A 17,142-nucleotide genomic window follows, 5' to 3' on the forward strand; every position below is an offset into this window, starting at 1 on the left:
CTCCCCGTGGGCCACTCCAGAGTAGAAGAGAGTCCAACCCCTCTCAAGGAGATGGGTTCCAGAGCCCACGCTGTGCGTGGAGGCGAGCCCGACTATTCCTAGTCGATATCTCTCGACCTCCCGCACAAGCTCAGGCTCCTTTCCCCCCAGCGAGGTGACATTCCACGTCTCTAGAGCCAGCCTAAGCATCCGGGGATCGGGCCGCTGAGGTCTCCACCTTCGTCCGCCACCCAATCCTCTTTGCACCGGTCCCTCACGGTTCCCCCTGCAGGTGGTGGGCCCACTGGGGGATGGCCTCGCGTCTCTCGTTTGGGCTTGGCCCGGCCAGGTTCTGCGAGGAGCAACCCGGCCACCAGGCGTTCTCCGACGAGTCCCGACCCCAGGCCTGGCTCCAGGGTGGGACCCCGGCTCCGCCGTACCGGGCGACATCACGTGCCTCGATATTTTGGTCCTCATGAGGGATTCTTGAACCACTCTTTGTCTGACCCATCACCTAGAGCCTGTTTGCCATGGGAGACCCTACCAGGGGCATTTAGGCCCCAGACAACATAGCCTCTAGGATCATTTGAGCACTCAAACCCCTCCACCACGTTAAGGTGGCGGTTCAAGAAGGTGGTTTATTAAAAAAATTAAATATGCGAAGTCTCTGGTTGTAACATGATAAAATATGTAAATGTTTAGGGTGAATAAATACTTTTGCAAGGCACTACAATTCTCCTAAGTTTGTTTTACTCCCACTCTTGGTTTTCTTCTAATGATCCAATGTCATCTCGCAAACATTTACAGTTTTGTAGCAGTTCTTACGCTGCAGCATGGCTGATGTGGTGTAATAATTAAAGGGCACTTTTGCCACCATGTAGTCCTCCTTCAGCTTGGTGACTTTATCAGACACCAGAATGGTCTTGCCCACACCCGCGTTGCCCACCAACATGACAGGTTTTCCTCTCTGCAGCAGCAAGTCCATGAAGTACGTAAGACAGATGGTGTCTGGGGTGTGAACCAGCACTGTCTGAAAACAGAGCTTACCTGTTACCCAGAATCAGTGAGAGTGGTAATTTCCTTTTATAGTAACATATAGTACGTTTGTAAATACAATAACAAACCTGCAATGGGACATCAGGCTCCAGCTCAAACGGCAGCATTTTCTCACTCCAGGGTGTAAACTTTTTAGTCTCAGAGTCAATGTAATAGTCAAACACTGAGCCTTGAGAAGGAAACTTTACAGCTCTCATCTCTTTGGACCACCAGCGGCTGAACTCAGCACGGTAATCATTCAGCTGAAATGGACATATAATAAACACAGTTGTATTAAGTGGTTTAATTATGTATATTAATGTTAGTTTTAAGGTCATGTAATCAAAAGGCTTTGCTGCCTCATACTGATATTTAGTCACCACACACATGATCCTGAAAGAGAGCTCCTCCAAAAGCCCAGACACAGGCGAATACAAAGTAGATCTCATAAAGTTCCCGGGGGGAGTCTGGTGGAGTGTTATCCTCTGTCAACAGGCACTCCAGTAGGGAGCAAAGAGTCTGATTGAGCAAAATATAGAGATGCAACAGTATACTTTAATGAACAATAGATAATATCCAGTCAGGCAACAAAAAAGAGCTCTGTTTGGGGAAAACTAGCAGAAGAACACACCTGCACCATGCTGTTTTCTGGAATGGGAGTGATGGTTTTCAGATTGCAGCGGACTTGCTCCAAGCAGTAGGGCACATACTTATCAAACAAAATAGTGAGGTTGGCCCGCTCTGATTGGGCCTGTCGGGTCTCTATCCAACTTGCCACATAACTGTGAAAGGCATTGTTTAAAATCAATTACCAAACAATTATATAACATACTTTACAATGAGAGTTTAGGGCTATCTTTTGTTTGTGAGTCTTACGAGCTCCAAACAAGGTCCTGTGGGTTGACGTAGAGGATTCCTGCCCTGGATACTGTGGCTGGAGTAGCTGCCCTCAGATGGGAGATCTCAAACAGCAGACGCATGGAGGAGGACAAACTGATCCGTTCATTACTGGCAAGAGTCAGAACCTGAGGAGTAAGAGGATTGGAAGGCTAGGTGTTCTGTAGCTCAGGTAATAGTAGTGAAATGTACAGTGAAAGCACAACTACCCAATTCAGTAACTTGGAAATAAATACAAGTAGAAACATGGAAAACCATATGTAAGAGGCTTTCTCTTATTAATGTAAAGATATTATATAGTCAAAGTCATAAAAACATAAAAACATAAAAAACATAAAATTAGATTAACAGAATTGGAGAATTGGACACCTGCTGTCTCACCTTATTGTCATCCATAACAGTGTTAAGTGACTCAATCCACATTGGGTCAATATCTCCATCTAAAACAATCCATTTCGGTCCGTCATGGTTCACTGAGGTCAGCTCTCTCATGGTGGAGGAGAAAAGACCTAATAAAAGAAAAAACGAGCTGAATCTGTTAAACATCAATAAGAAAAAAAAAATCATTTTAATCCACAAAATGCTATGGGAAAGTCATGTTTTTGTAATTTTTAAGTACTTTTTAAACTAAAGGTTTAGGAATGAACTGTGCAAGAAGATGCAATAAAAAATACAACATGATCCCTGGTTACCCTTAACTTTTATTTTTGTTAATACTTTTTTTGTATAGTGTTTAAACACCTCACCATCTTTCCACTCTCTGGTAGCAGGATGCAGATATCCAAACAACTCATCTGTGGTAACAGCTTTAGGGTTAATATCAGTCCATACTGGCTTCTTCTTCATGTTAGAATAGGTCCTGTGGAGGGTCTTCAAGATCTGCAAAATAAATACCAAAATAGACAAAACACATATGAAAACAACTCTTTAAAATAAATCTCCTTCACTCACAGTTAATCTAATAAAAATAATATAGGTCAACAGATATGTTGATTAGGTAGAAGATAGGTGTTAAAATACTTTAACAGTCTTTAAAGATAAAATTTTATATTTAGTGCCATTCATGTAGTAGTTTACCTGACTTTTTCCAGTGCCTGGCCCACCTACAACAAACACAGAATGTCTGACAGCCAGTAGCTCCTCCAGCTGACTCACCTGAACACACACAGATATGCAAATGTTTATTGCAGCATTTTATACAGTTTAACACAGTTTTATGTCATTTCAATGTAGCAGCATAAATTCAGCTATTTATTTCCCATCCTTTCATGTTTAACTTGTCCCGAGGTCAGGAATACAATACTTTGCAGCTGGAGGTATAAGTTGTAAGATTGCATATTATATCCACTGGGATGCAATGCCTTGTAAGTATATCCATGCCCTTTGTGCTTTTTCAAGTTTTATAAGACAGACCAAAACAAATTAGTGTAAATTATGAAGCAGAGATAAAACACGAGTTTTAGGTCAAAGTGAACGTTGTAAAGAAATTTAAAGTACAGTTTTGTCTTAAAATACTATCCAATGCTTTAAAGGCAGAACACTGTTCAGTTGATCATTCAAAAGTGGAGAAGTGGTACAATTGCAAACCTACTAAGAGATGGTCGTCCACCTTAAGTGACATGCCTGCTAAGGAGAGCATTGTTCAGAGAAGTAGCCAATCAATAACTCTGAGGGAAGTGTGAAGTTTCATAGTTCTGGTGGGAAAATCTAGTGACAGGCTAACCATTAGTCATCAACTCTCACCTCTCCCCTTTGTAGAAGGGTGCGATGAAGAAAACCCTAATTGAAAGAAAGCAATAAGACATTCCGTATGCAGGTTTATGGGAAAGTTGCCACAAACCATTTATGGAATACACCAAAAAAGTGGAAAAGGGTTATCTAGTCAGATAAGATAAAAATTTAAAAATATTGGCCTAATGTAAAATGATATGTACTGGATATCATCCTGAACAATATCCCCATGGTGAAACATGGTGGTAGCAGCATTATGTTATGGGGATGCTTTTGTTAAAGAGGGTAAAAGAAGCCATTCAGAGTTAATGGGAAGAAGGAAAGAGCTAAATACAGGACAATCCTGGACAAAAACCTGCTAACCAGACGGGGATGGAGATTCATCTTCTAGCAGAACAAAGACCGTAAACAGAGCTATAGCAGAATACTTTAGATCCATGTTTTAGAATGGTCCCGTCAAACACAGACCTGAATACAACTAAAAATTTGTGGCAAGACTAGGAAACTGCAATTCACAGATGCAACCCATAGCACCTGACCAGTGGCTGGTCTTTCAAGGAGGGGAAGCTCAAGTTCAAGATCGCTGATTCGCTAATTTCCCTGTCAATCAAAAAGGGATTCAGCCTCAGACAGATCATCCAATCATCATGCAGAAGCTGAGCGTCCGGGCCACCAGAGGCCAGCCCACTGCCCCATAGACCCCCAGAGACGCTGAGCGTCCGATGGGCGGGACAAAGCCCAGCATTTTTGCTTCGCTATTGAACTCACTGTTTAAAGCACTGTGAAGCTGTGGGAATGAGTGAGGAAAGCAGCGTTGTTACCAGTGATAAGAAGCTGATTCTGAACAAAGGTTGAGCACGTTGTAGCGCATATTTAGTAAATGACATGTACACACAACTTATTTTTTGACATTTTAGGGGAAGCTGAGCTTCCCTTGCAGTCTTAGAGCAATCGCCACTGCACCTGACTGTTCACGAGATATTTTCCAAGGAATGAGTAAATATCTCCAGAGTTGAAATGTACAAAGCTAGTAGAGCCATTTCCCAAAACGCAACAAAAATTGCATTTACAAAGTAATGACTCATGGGGAATGAATACAAATGCATGTCACACTGTTTTTAATATTAAAAGCCATATTTCATTTTTCTTTCCACTTCACAATTATGCACTACTTTTGCTGGTCAGTCACATGAAATCCCACTCAAATACATTAAGGTTTGGGGTTGTAATGTGACAAAATGCAAAAACAAAAGTTCAAGGGATAAGTCAGCCTTTGCCAGGCACTGTACCACTGCAAACGAAACATATTTAATACAGAGTGAGACACCTTAAGTATGAAATTTTCTTCAGCTTGGAGACCCAGCTCACTGACTGACTGGCGAACAGCAATTTCTAGTGCAGGATCTCTCTTCCTGGGCACATCCAGCTGAGGAAACAAGTCACTGATCAGTCCAAGGAATATGGGCACATCACTGGTCACTATCTTTGGCAGGTTGAAGTCCCTCAGAGCTCGCATTAGTACCTGAAGAAAAAGTATTTAAGATTCATTTTGTAGAAAGAACAACAGGTAAAAATTGAACAAATTATTTTATTTCTGTGTGAATGGTAGTAGATGTTTAAGTGAGAAACAGAAATGATGCTTACCTGTTCTTCAGGTCTGCTGCGCTCCTCCCGCTTCAGGGATCCAGCTACAACTAGGACTGATTTTATAGCCCTTAAACCCCAATCATAATGATCCTAACAGAAATAAGGAAATAGGTCATGTGAGCCAAAAACAATGAACTATTGCACTTTTAATAAGTGTGTTCTGTTATGTCAGTCTGATAAGTCTTTTTTTTTATGTGTGGTCACAAAAGATCAGTAAGACTCCCACCCTGAATGGATAACAATGATAACAGTGTATTCAAAAACACCTGCTATTTCTTTACTTGAGTTTATCAAAAAGAAAACATAAAGTGTCAGCCTGTATATCCTGTTTAAAAAGCTGATATCTAATAAATGTGATGATTGAAAAAATAAAATCTTAAATCGTGATTATTAATCATAACAAGACTCTTAAAACTATTTCAGGAAAAGGGAAAGTATTGTAGCACATATTCAGTCAGTTTGACATCTGCAGATGTTGTGCACTATGTAGGATTTCCACTACCACTATCTTCACCCATTAACCATGGCCCTCTAAAGTATACAACCTTATAAGACCATGACCAAAACATTTTGATATGCATTCTGTGTCATGAAATTTGACATATTTTTTATGTGTGCACAGTGAACCCTTGCTATATCGCGGTTCACCTTTCACGGTCTCGCTGCTTCACGGATTTGCATCGTGCATTGTGTTCTGCATTCTGATTGGCTAAACAGTCTCTCCGCTTCTTCTCTACCTGTGTGCCAATAACGTAGCGGTTTAACATGTACACGTACGTAAAACAACTACCGACAACAACTACCGATAACTTTGTCTTCTCTCAAAAAATCACACCTGCACTTTAGCCACACACCTGGCTTTAGAAGAAAAAAACGCTACTGAGCGGAGTCAGGATGCAGCAGCTCACTCAGAAGAGCAGTGAAATACACACGAGTCACTATTTGTCCTACTGTGCCTTGTATTTTTTTTTCATAATCATTTTTCTTTTTCTCCCGTTATAATCGAATGACTCGGGTCGCGGTGGGGCAGTGCTGATCTCCGCAATTTGAAGCCTTCAGTCCGTATTGATGATTAAAATTATTATTTTACAGTACAGTAGTTATTTGTAAAAAAAAAACAAAAAAACGTTTATACAGTACTTTTATCTATTAAACAAATGCTTGGGCCTGTAAAAAGGTTTTGTTATTTGGTTTCAATGTATTATGGAGTATTTCATTGTATAATAATTGTAATAAAATAAAGGTTACTACTTCACGGATTTCGCCTATCACGGGTGCTTTTTGGAACGTAACCCCCGCGAAAAACTAGGGTTCACTGTACCTGCTTTGACAACAGCTCCTTGCACAGAGTGTAGAGACTGATGAACTTGCGTGCCAGAAGACGTGCATCAATGAACCCTTCAGCCACCAGCATGATCTCACAGATCAGTTCAAAGTCTGGGATCACCATTGCACAGGGCCTACATTTTAGGCAAATAGGGTATAGATAAGAAATCATTCATACATTTGAATCTTTGCACTGAAAGCCTCCATATTTATCTTGATATCAGACCTGAACAGTGCCTTGAGGTTCTCTGGGAGCTCTGCCCTTCCAGCATAGCCTGGGTTCAAAGTGATAAAGATCCCCACTGTTGGTTTCAGCTCAATTTCTTCTCCCAGAAAATGAAACCTGCATGCGTAAACTATTTAACTGGGGCAGAGAAAACCTAAGCCAAAAAAGGACAACACATCCATGATAGATGCATGCATACCTCTGTTTTTTGTTGCGTACAGCATCTTGTATAGTCTTGACCTGCACAGCTACCACAGACAGGACATCCACTGAAATCCTGTTGAATTCATCAAAGCAGCCCCACACTCCTGTTTGAGCCAGACCCTTATAAATATTACCTATGGACTGAAGACACAGTAGGGAGATGGATGCAGAAGCAAAGTCGAAAACTAGAATCAGTTATTTTAGATATAACTAAAGTAAAAAAAAATGGGAAAAACAGCCTTACAGTCTATGATACCTTGTAGTCCATTTGTTCTGAGCAGTTGAACACATATACCATGATACCAAGGGAGCGTCCCAGGTCTTTAGTTGTCTCTGTTTTACCAGTCCCAGCTGGGCCTGATGGAGCGCCACTCATAGTCAGATGGAGGGACTGGGTCAGGGTTATGTAACACCTGATTGGGTTTGGGTTTAAAATTGATACAGAAACCAAAGTCAGAAACCAGGGACAATGTGGATTTTAAACACTAGGGCATTATAGTAAAAGCACATTTTTAGCAAACTGGTGTTCACTGATGCTTTCTATCCAACGTGACTGAGTTTGAGCTGTTTTTTAAAGAAGAATGGGTAAAGATTTTAATCTTTGGATGTGCAAATGAGTTAGAGACATACCCCCTAAAAGCTTCTAGTTCTACATTGTGGTTCAACAAAGTATTAGCTAAGGGAGGAGAATACAAATATATGTCATTTTTCAAATTAAAAAAAATAAATTTAACATTTCCATTGAAAAAGATGTTAGGAACTGATACATGTTTTTCTTCCGAGTTTCCATTGCTCTGCGTTTTGTTGACCTATTCCACAAAATCCCAATAAAAAACACATAAAGGTTTGCAGATATATCATCAGAAAATGTGAAAACGTTCAAGAGATATGACTACTTTTGCAATGCACTGTATGCAGAAGGGAGAAAAAAAGGCCCACTTTTATTTCAAGACACAATATACATTTAACATGGGGACTTTCTACTTTAAGGAATATACAGTGGGAAGTACATTATTAATGCCTCTTTAAAGTTAAAATTTAGCTCTCAATAAGAACCAACATTTGTTATGAGAATGTCGTAAATGTAGCAGAGGTTTACTACCTATCAGTAAGTGGGGTGATAACCAGTCTGTTTGTGTTTCCCAAATATTCATAGCTGAACTGGAACTGAGCATCACAGATGTTGACACAACAGTGTGCTGTATCTTCATCCCAGCGGTGACGTAGGTGAGACAGCCATGCGAATGCCTGACCATTTGTCACCTAACAGGCAAACACAATAACACCAATAGTAGAGTCCAATGACTTGTATGACTGTCATTCAAATAAGCTCTCTGTCAAGTACCTTTTGAGTGATGAGACTCCCAACCACATCTCGAGCATGGACATCAATGGTGCAGATAGTCATTATTTTCTGTCTGTCCCCAGGACTTAAATCCCCAAGCAACATGTGGATCAGCGAGTTCAGCTGTGTGATCTTAAAAATTACAAAATCACTGAATAAAAGTGTCTCTTTGTTTAACCAACAGTATAAAAAACCTGACTTTATGACCCTACCTGTTTTCTGTTGTAGTCTTTGAGAGCCGTCTCAAATCCTTCCTCCACCCTGTCAAAGGCAATACCCACATCTGTGGCCCACCACACCTGACTACCAGTTAAGGATACCTATTTATGAAAAAAATAATTTGCCAAATGTCCATAAAGCAGAAAAACGGGGGTAGGCAAATTTATTTAATTGGGACGTGGAAACATAAAACCCACAACAGGTCTCAGATTGTGCCCAAAAGTTTATATCAGCTTGGATTTGTGGTGCAACAGAAAAAACCAAGCTGTGTCTGAGAATTATTCTCTATTCTTGTGCAAAACTATATTTGTGTAAAATTTCCTGTTTGCTGAACAGACTGTGCACAATTTTATCATTGCAGTCAGCAGAATTTGAATGGGAAAATTTAGCATAACATACTACAATTGTAGGCTTGCTTACTGATTTGACACATCACAGGATAATAGAAAAAAGTGGGCTTCTGAAATAGGACATACTTGTAGACAGCTTCGACTAAGTTTAGGTTTTCTAAGATGGATGTTCTGAACTTGAAACAAGATTACTGCATGAATCTGGACCGTGTTTCTTTTTTAAACACTCTTTGAGAAGGATAAAGAGGAGCAAAGGTTTTCTGGATTTTTTTATGTTGTGTGATCAATGGCTATTAAATTGATTTCATCTTCAAATTATGCCTAATTCAAGAACATTTAAAGACCATTTTAATTTTAATTTAAGTCTGACATGAATTATTATTACTTAATTAACTTGCATTAGACTTACCTGATAAGTTAAGCTAGGTAAATACAACTTTGTTAGCTTAAATTGTTGTTTCTTGACTTCCAATATCAGGAAAATTTCATAATGGTTACATGTTTAGTCAACTATTAAACTCTTAGTTTTCAAGCCATATTTATACTTCCCATGGAGAAGGAGGTGGTGGTGAAAAATGTAATAAGACTGTTTTGATTTCAACTGACAGAAAAGTCGGTTTTTGGAGCAGATTTCTTTGCAGTTTGTGTCGAAAGTGGAATATCTTGTGACAAATTTCTTTCATTAGGGCTTAATGCTCTACTGGATCATTGAGATCATAGCTTCATCCCAACCTAATAACTGAAGTCGTGAGCTAAGTTGGAACTACAAATCTTAAGAAAACAAATGCCTCCATCATATTTCTAAAAATACAACCTTAAAAAACATAAAACTCTGGGCATATTTAGGGATTTATAAGGCATTAAATTAAAATGATTAAATTTAAGACTTTGTATTATTTATTTAGGATAGGAAGCCATCACACTGCACGTCCTCTCCACACACTTATTCAGACATGGGCCACTGTGGAGTACAGCATCGGGTTACTAAAGGCGGTTATGAGTCTGCCGTGGACCAGCGTGAGTAACACTGCTCTACATGCCAGAGCCAGTGTGTCATCTTATCCAGGACTTTTAATATGCAACTGTAACACACTTATCTTAGGAAATTATGATGTTAAAACATTAAGATAGTACACATCATTTGTAAGGACTTTATTCATATCTATTGGTGAGTGATTAAATTTGTGTTTTCAACTTAAAGTTTAAATGAAACTTTATATTGTCTTTCATTCATCAATGCTGCAATTCCTGTTGGAGTGGCCACTCAAATTATGAATGAAAAAGGGCGTGGAGTATAAATCAAGACTGCGTCAAGTTGCTGCTTTTATCAGGCACCTAACATTCATACGCTGGGATTGGTTTAGTTTAGGTATGGTTTCATAAGTCAGACCTGGAACATCCAACTATCACTTCTTCGCTCAAATTCAAAATGATTTTTGATGAATGAGACCTCATGTGTGTTTTATAATCTACAACATAATTTTTTTTTTTTTTTTCCACAACGTAAATCTAATAAAAATAAAAAAAACAGACCTGTGCAGGATAATCAAAAAGCCACTGATCTCGTGGTTTATCCTCATAGGCAGCCACGGCTTCCTGTATCTCTTTCCTCACTGTACAGCGCATACTGCTCTCCAGAGCGTTTAACCAACACTCTGCCTGGAGGACAAAAAGTTTTATGCATATTTTAAGTGTTTTTATATATATACAGTACAGACCAAAGGTTTGGACACACCTTCTCATTCAAAGAGTTGTCTTTATTTTCATGACTATGAATATTGTAGCTTCACACCGAAGGCATCAAAACTATGAATTAACACATGTGGAATTATATACTGAACAAAAAAGTGTGAAACAACTGAAAATATGTCTTATATTCTAGGTTCTTCAAAGTAGCCACCTTTTGCTTTGATTACTGCTCCGCACACTCTTGGCATTCTGTTGATGAGCTTCAAGAGGTAGTCACCTGAAATGGTTTTCACTTCACAGGTGTGCCCTGTCAGGTTTAATAAGTGGGATTTCAAGCCTTATAAATGGGGTTGGGACCATCAGTTGTGTTGTGGAGGAGGTGGCTACAGTACACAGCTGATAGTCCTACTGAATAGACTGTTAGAATTTGTATTTGGTAAGTAAAAAGCACCTAAGTAAAGAAAAACGAGTGGCCATCATTACTTTAAGAAATGAAGGTCAGTCAGTCCGAACAATTGGGAAAACTTTGAAAGTGTCCCCAAGTGCAGTCACAAAAACCATCAAGCGCTACAAAGAAACTGGCTCACATGAGGACCGACCCAGGAAAGGAAGACCAAGAGTCACCTCTGCTGCGGACGATAAGTTCATCCGAGTCACCAGCCTCAAAAATTGCAGGTTAACAGCAGCTCAGATTAGAGAACAGGTCAATGCCACACAGAGTTCTAGCAGCAGACACATCTCTAGAACAACTGTTAAGAGGAGACTGTGTGAATCAGGCCTTCATGGTAAAATAGCTGCTAGGAAACCCCTGCTGAGGATAGGCAACAAGCAGAAGAGACTTGTTTGGGTTAAAGAACACAAGGAATGGACATTAGACCAGTGGAAATATTTGCTTTGGTCTGATGAGTCCAAGTTTGAGATCTTTGGTTCCAACCACCGTGTCTTTTTGCGGCGCAGAAGAGGTGAACGGATGGAGTCTACATGCCTGGTTCCCACCGTGAAGCATGGAGGAGGAGGTGTGATGGTGTGGGGGTGCTTTGCTGGTGATACTGTTGGGGATTTATTCAAAATTGAAGGCATACTGAACCAGCATGGCTACCACAGCATCTTGCAGCATCATGCTATTCCATCCGGTTTGCGTTTAGTTGGACCATCATTTATTTTTCAACAGGACAATGACCCCAAACACACCTCCAGGCTGTGTAAGGGCTATTTGACCAAGAAGGAGAGTGATGGGGGGCTGCGCCAGATGACCTGGCCTCTACAGTCACCGGACCTGAACCCAATTGAGATGGTTTGGGGTGAGCTGGACCGTAGAGTGAAGGCAAAAGGGCCAACAAGTGCTAAGCATCTCTGGGAACTCCTTCAAGACTGTTGGAAAACCATTTCAGGTGACTACCTCTTGAAGCTCATCAACAGAATGCCAAGAGTGTGCGGAGCAGTAATCAAAGCAAAAGGTGGCTACTTTGAAGAACCTAGAATATAAGACATATTTTCAGTTGTTTCACACTTTTTTGTTCAGTATATAATTCCACATGTGTTAATTCATAGTTTTGATGCCTTCAGTGTGAAGCTACAATATTCATAGTCATGAAAATAAAGAAAACTCTTTGAATGAGAAGGTGTGTCCAAACGTTTGGTCTGTACTGTATATATATATGTAGTTTTACCTGTCCTTCACAGATACATTTTTCCGAGAAGGGAACATATTCTCTCTCCCGGCTATACATCCCAACAGCAACTGCCACTCCATCTTCCTCCTCTCCTCCGGGCTCTACGGAGTCCTTGAAGCGAAGGTCTGCTATGTTGTCAAACAACTTCAATAAATGCCGGGTCACCTGAAAATTACAAACATACTGTACATAAAAAACTGGTCACTTTTATCCATTCAAATCCAGATGAAGTGTACTCCATCCTACGCAGAATAATTCTGAGTCAAGATTTGATTGCAACATATTACTGATAACTGCACTGTGGTAACATTTTTTGAATGAGTTCTTTTTAAGACATTGCCAATAAAAGGAAATACCTGTTTGGGCTGTGTTCCCTTGGACACAATCTCCAACAAATCAGAAGCTGAGACAAAATAAAATCTGGGGAATGTGAGCCTTTTTGTCTCCAGATACTCAGCTAGGGCCTTCTCACACACCGACAATCTCTGCTGTAAAATTTCCAAGTTCTCCAGGAAGCCAGGTTTGTTAGTTACATCCACCACATTACTGTTCTGCACCACTTCAATCATCAAGCTCTAAACGAGAAGCCAAAAAAATATATATAAATATGAAGGAATTTCGTAAAGAGAAAAGTATGGAAGTGTGTTGGGCTGGGTATTTACCTGAAAGTCAGTGTGTATTCCCTGAAATCTCTCTGCATCGTTGGCCAGCTGGCAGCGAATGTCATCGCTGTTCGTGAAGATGCTGTTTAGGTGGGCCCAAGTTCTCTGCACAGACATCCAGGATGAGATGACAAGGTCAGCCACCATCAGCTTCCTCTGCCATCCACTCACTTCTGCCTGGAAATACTCCACATACTTGCTCATCAGGATGTTCTGCAGTTGCACCTGAAGGTAAGGGGATTTGGGCAGTTTCATATACCTTGTAGAAGGCCGCTCTGAAGTATAGTCACACAAATCTGCATATTTTGTTTTGTTTATCAGTTCACTCTTTGATTGCAAAGAGTGATCCTAATATGCTCAGTCTTAAATGTTTGCTTTGGGTGTAGTGTGTTTATTTAACAGAAAATACAAAGGCAATGTCATGTATTGCTTTGCGAAAGTATTCATAACTCTTGAACATTTTCAAACTTTGTCACATTACAACCACAAATTTAATTTCAATGTAAAACCTCTACTTACTGCTGAAAAATCTTTTGAGGTATCAGATTTACACATGCAGGGTCTGTAATTTTTGCCAATAACTCTTCGAGCTGTTCAAGCTCTGTCTGAGATGATGGAGAACATCTGTGAGCCTTGCCCCAGAATGCTCCATGTGATTTAGGTCTGGACTTTGACTGGGTCATTCTAAGACATGAATATCCTTGTTATATAAACTACTCATTAGACATCTTGAATGTATGTCTTGGGTTGTTGTCCTTTCAGGGCTGTTGCCATTTATAACAGGGTTTCTTTCAAGAATTCTTTGTATTTAGCCCATCAACCTTAACTGTGCTGTTCCTCTCAGTTGAAGAAAAGCATTTCCACAGCATGATGCAACTACCACCAGATTTTATTGGGGGATGATGTGTTCAGGTAATGTGCAGTGCTAGATTTCTGCAATTTGTGGGCATAATTAATAGCTGCCGAGTTAACAGATCTGAACACCTCGGCTGTGGGCCTCTGTGGTTCTTCTAGAGTTACCAGGGGAATCTTGGCTAATTCTTTACTTTATTTTCTCCTTGGCAAACCTATCAGTTAAAGTGGACGCCCAGGTCTTGGTTGGTTTGCAGGTGTACCATACTATTGCCATTTCCAGATGAAGGATTGAACAGTACTTTGTGGAATGCTTAAATCTTAAGATGTTGTTTTAGAGCCTAACTGTCCTTTAGAATGCTCCTCAACATTGTCCCGGGTCTTCCTTGTATGTTTCTTGGTCTTTATAATGTTCATTGTTCACTAATGTGATGAGAAGAAACTTCTACAGCCAACACAGACAAGCTGTTTTTCTACTGAGATAAAATTGCAAACAGGTTTCAAGAGGTCTGAATACTTTCCTAAAGAAGATTCACTGTTATCCTAAATGCTGAGGTAGAAGGCAACAGGACATCTCTTTTTTTCAGAATCTCACTTCAAAACGTTTCGCTTCTCAACCTAAAGGCTTCTTCAGTTCTGAACATAGTTGAAAGTACAAGCTCATAAGTTGTTTTCAGAATAATAACACTATTTAACACCACGAATGAAAAAACTAGGGGAAATTAGGACATGTGAGCCATACCTGCCCTCTACTTAGCTCAGTGTTTTGGTCATTTTTGTTTTACTGATTAACTAAAGAAGCCTTTTGGATATGAGGTGAAACGTCTTCAAGAACAAGGTGGAGTCCAATTGTTTTCTACTGAAGCACTTAGGATTGTCTTGTATGAGGGAAAATCTCCATCAGCACTATGGTTCAATAAATCAGTTTAATGGGGTAACCTGATTGTCCTCCAAAGTTTCGATTAAATTCTCATCAGCTTTGAGCAAAGGTGTTTCTGTGCTGTTGTGAGTCTCATATGACAGAGACATAACACTCCAGGTCTGTGTTATTTCTGCCAGAACCTATGTTCAAAATGGACACAGATAAGAGGATTAAAACAGGACATTTTACATTTTCATATTGACATCCACATATTTTTTTTCAAGCAACTTAGACTCAACGCTGAAAATGTTCTTTAAAATTATATTCAGCATATTTTTATTTATACAAAAAGCAAATTCTCTGGGTCCTACCTTCTCAATACCCATTTCTTTCACAGCTTTGTCCACTATGTTTTTAACTTCGTCCTCCACATGATGTAGTTGTAATTCCAACAAGTCCCCCAAGGTGGTGCTCTCTCCCATCACAAATCGCACCTGTTCATAGGTACATTAATATCGTATAATAAACGATACATGTTCTGCTGTGATCAGATTCTTTATATCAGATTTTATGAATCTAGGGAGAAGTCTGCAGAATAGCTGCACACATAGGCAGAGATAGAAAGCTTTGAAACAAAGCACAGCATATGAATTCTCATACTCTTGTAGTGTTCATAAGCTGTTGCCAGTGTCTCTCTCTGATGGCAGAGTTCTGCAGCTCATTGACAGCTCTCAGGGAGGTCAGAAGATTTTTCACAACTGATTCTAGGCCCAGATAAACATCCCAAGCTCGCACTTCCTTATCTAGCATCTTCATCTCCTGCAACACAAAGAAGATTGTTATGAAAATGCACCTTTTTCTACCTTCAAAAGTCAAGAAAAATATGCATCACATACTTTAGCAAAACGCCGGAGCTCCATGTCCATCTGCTCAACATTGATCTCTTTCCATGGAGTCTTGGTCCACTCTTCTATACTTGTCTGCATTGAGATTTTTTTGTCAAATTTTTTAAGATAACAAACAAATTGAAAGAAGTATGTTTTAGGTCAAATAATTTGTACCTTTATAAAAATAATCATGTCCCAGACTGCCTTGACTAGTATGATGTCGGAGCGACACTGGCGTAGCTGTTTGTACTCTGGAAAGCTGACCTCAAACATATAAGCAGTGTCCTGCAGGTTCTTCATTTCCATCTCAATCCCCGCTACTGATCGATGACACTAGAGAGACGATTGATCAGTTGCTACAATTGTGCTATGTTTTAGATTTTCTTTAATTACTTTCACTGTTATTACAGTTTTCCAGATTCACCTTATCGATCAGTTTATATGGCTCCTCCACATTGATCTTAAAGACTGACTCAGTACGAAATCGCTCTCTGAACTCATGCTGCTTCACCTAAAATGTGAAAATTTGGAAAACCTATGATGCATGTATATCTGCTTCCAGTTTCAAGTCTATATATGTACAGACCCCAGTGGTTAGGACATATAAATAATGCAGGAAAGGAAGGACAAAAGTTCATATAGGTATATCAGATGTCAAGCTCTTTGTGGGGAGTTGCCAGACCAACATCCTACCTTGCTCACACCAACCCTCACCTCAAACCGGACGCATTTTCTGCGTATCACTGAAACTTCATTTGATTGCAGTGGTGCCACTTCATGTTTGACTGTGAAGGCAATTTTTTTTAGACTTTTCCACTTCTCAGGCAGCTCCTATATTTTGGAACACAGAAGGAAAGAATCTCATGCACTGATACCCATACAAAGCCGCTAATGTAAACAGGTAAATGTCTTTGCAATGATACATACTTCTAGCTGCGTGTAGACAATCTCTGGAAGTTGTTGTCCATAGGACTTGAGGAGCTCTGCAGTTGACTTAAGTGGTTTGAAGTTCTGTTCATTACTGATCTGTCTATCTCGGATTGCCATGAGGTGTCCCATTATGTTCACCAGCCCTGCATAATCCCCATCTGACACCTTTGTGGTGAGACCTCCAGCTGTGTCTTCCAGAAAATGGGACAGCTCCTTCACACTGTGAAATAATGAAGATCAAGGAGTATTTCATGAGTTAACATATAGAATGAAACAATGCTGGTAGCAAGGATGTCCCAGTCCAATCCCAGGTACTGGTTTGGTGTCTTGATCACTGCATTTTTAAATGACTGACTGACCTTATATTCTGTGTGTTTTTCCACCATGTTTGGACAGAGAATGTGCTCTTTTATTTTTGCTGTAAGGTTATGTAAATGGTCACTGTCATGCGTCCATTCTCTGAGTCAGGAATCCCTGACAAAGTTCAACTCTAGATACCTGTTGTTGGTGTACATTCTAGTGGAATACCTTGTTGAGTTCCACAAGATCATTTCTTAGCTATCACTTTGTGGTGAAACAGTGAAGAGCAGGATCCAGATGCAGGAGGCTGAACATTTTAAAACTTACA

The 17,142-nt window shown here is 39.9% G+C and overlaps 1 protein-coding gene across 1 annotated transcript in view; it reads right to left on the bottom strand.

Moving 5' to 3' along the window:
- Positions 1-17,142, bottom strand: part of dnah9l (dynein, axonemal, heavy polypeptide 9 like) — a 47,159-nt gene that overhangs the window by 26,885 nt on the left and 3,132 nt on the right. The window contains exons 6-34 of the mRNA XM_047368338.1: positions 16,512-16,734; positions 16,299-16,415; positions 16,009-16,095; positions 15,759-15,917; positions 15,594-15,677; positions 15,358-15,516; positions 15,069-15,191; positions 14,775-14,897; positions 12,984-13,208; positions 12,678-12,896; positions 12,319-12,486; positions 10,493-10,618; positions 8,603-8,710; positions 8,391-8,522; positions 8,148-8,308; positions 7,302-7,458; positions 7,041-7,186; positions 6,842-6,958; positions 6,611-6,749; positions 5,287-5,379; positions 4,970-5,164; positions 2,989-3,066; positions 2,658-2,790; positions 2,293-2,420; positions 1,891-2,039; positions 1,646-1,796; positions 1,402-1,533; positions 1,104-1,277; positions 805-1,009 (exon numbers count right to left, since the gene is read on the bottom strand). Of these exons, the coding sequence (XP_047224294.1) occupies positions 805-1,009; positions 1,104-1,277; positions 1,402-1,533; positions 1,646-1,796; positions 1,891-2,039; positions 2,293-2,420; positions 2,658-2,790; positions 2,989-3,066; positions 4,970-5,164; positions 5,287-5,379; positions 6,611-6,749; positions 6,842-6,958; positions 7,041-7,186; positions 7,302-7,458; positions 8,148-8,308; positions 8,391-8,522; positions 8,603-8,710; positions 10,493-10,618; positions 12,319-12,486; positions 12,678-12,896; positions 12,984-13,208; positions 14,775-14,897; positions 15,069-15,191; positions 15,358-15,516; positions 15,594-15,677; positions 15,759-15,917; positions 16,009-16,095; positions 16,299-16,415; positions 16,512-16,734 (4,211 nt within the window). The remainder of the gene's footprint in view (positions 1-804; positions 1,010-1,103; positions 1,278-1,401; positions 1,534-1,645; positions 1,797-1,890; positions 2,040-2,292; positions 2,421-2,657; positions 2,791-2,988; positions 3,067-4,969; positions 5,165-5,286; positions 5,380-6,610; positions 6,750-6,841; positions 6,959-7,040; positions 7,187-7,301; positions 7,459-8,147; positions 8,309-8,390; positions 8,523-8,602; positions 8,711-10,492; positions 10,619-12,318; positions 12,487-12,677; positions 12,897-12,983; positions 13,209-14,774; positions 14,898-15,068; positions 15,192-15,357; positions 15,517-15,593; positions 15,678-15,758; positions 15,918-16,008; positions 16,096-16,298; positions 16,416-16,511; positions 16,735-17,142) is intronic.

Source organism: Girardinichthys multiradiatus, chromosome 6, assembly GCF_021462225.1.
Source record: "Girardinichthys multiradiatus isolate DD_20200921_A chromosome 6, DD_fGirMul_XY1, whole genome shotgun sequence".
Taxonomy (NCBI): domain Eukaryota; kingdom Metazoa; phylum Chordata; class Actinopteri; order Cyprinodontiformes; family Goodeidae; genus Girardinichthys; species Girardinichthys multiradiatus.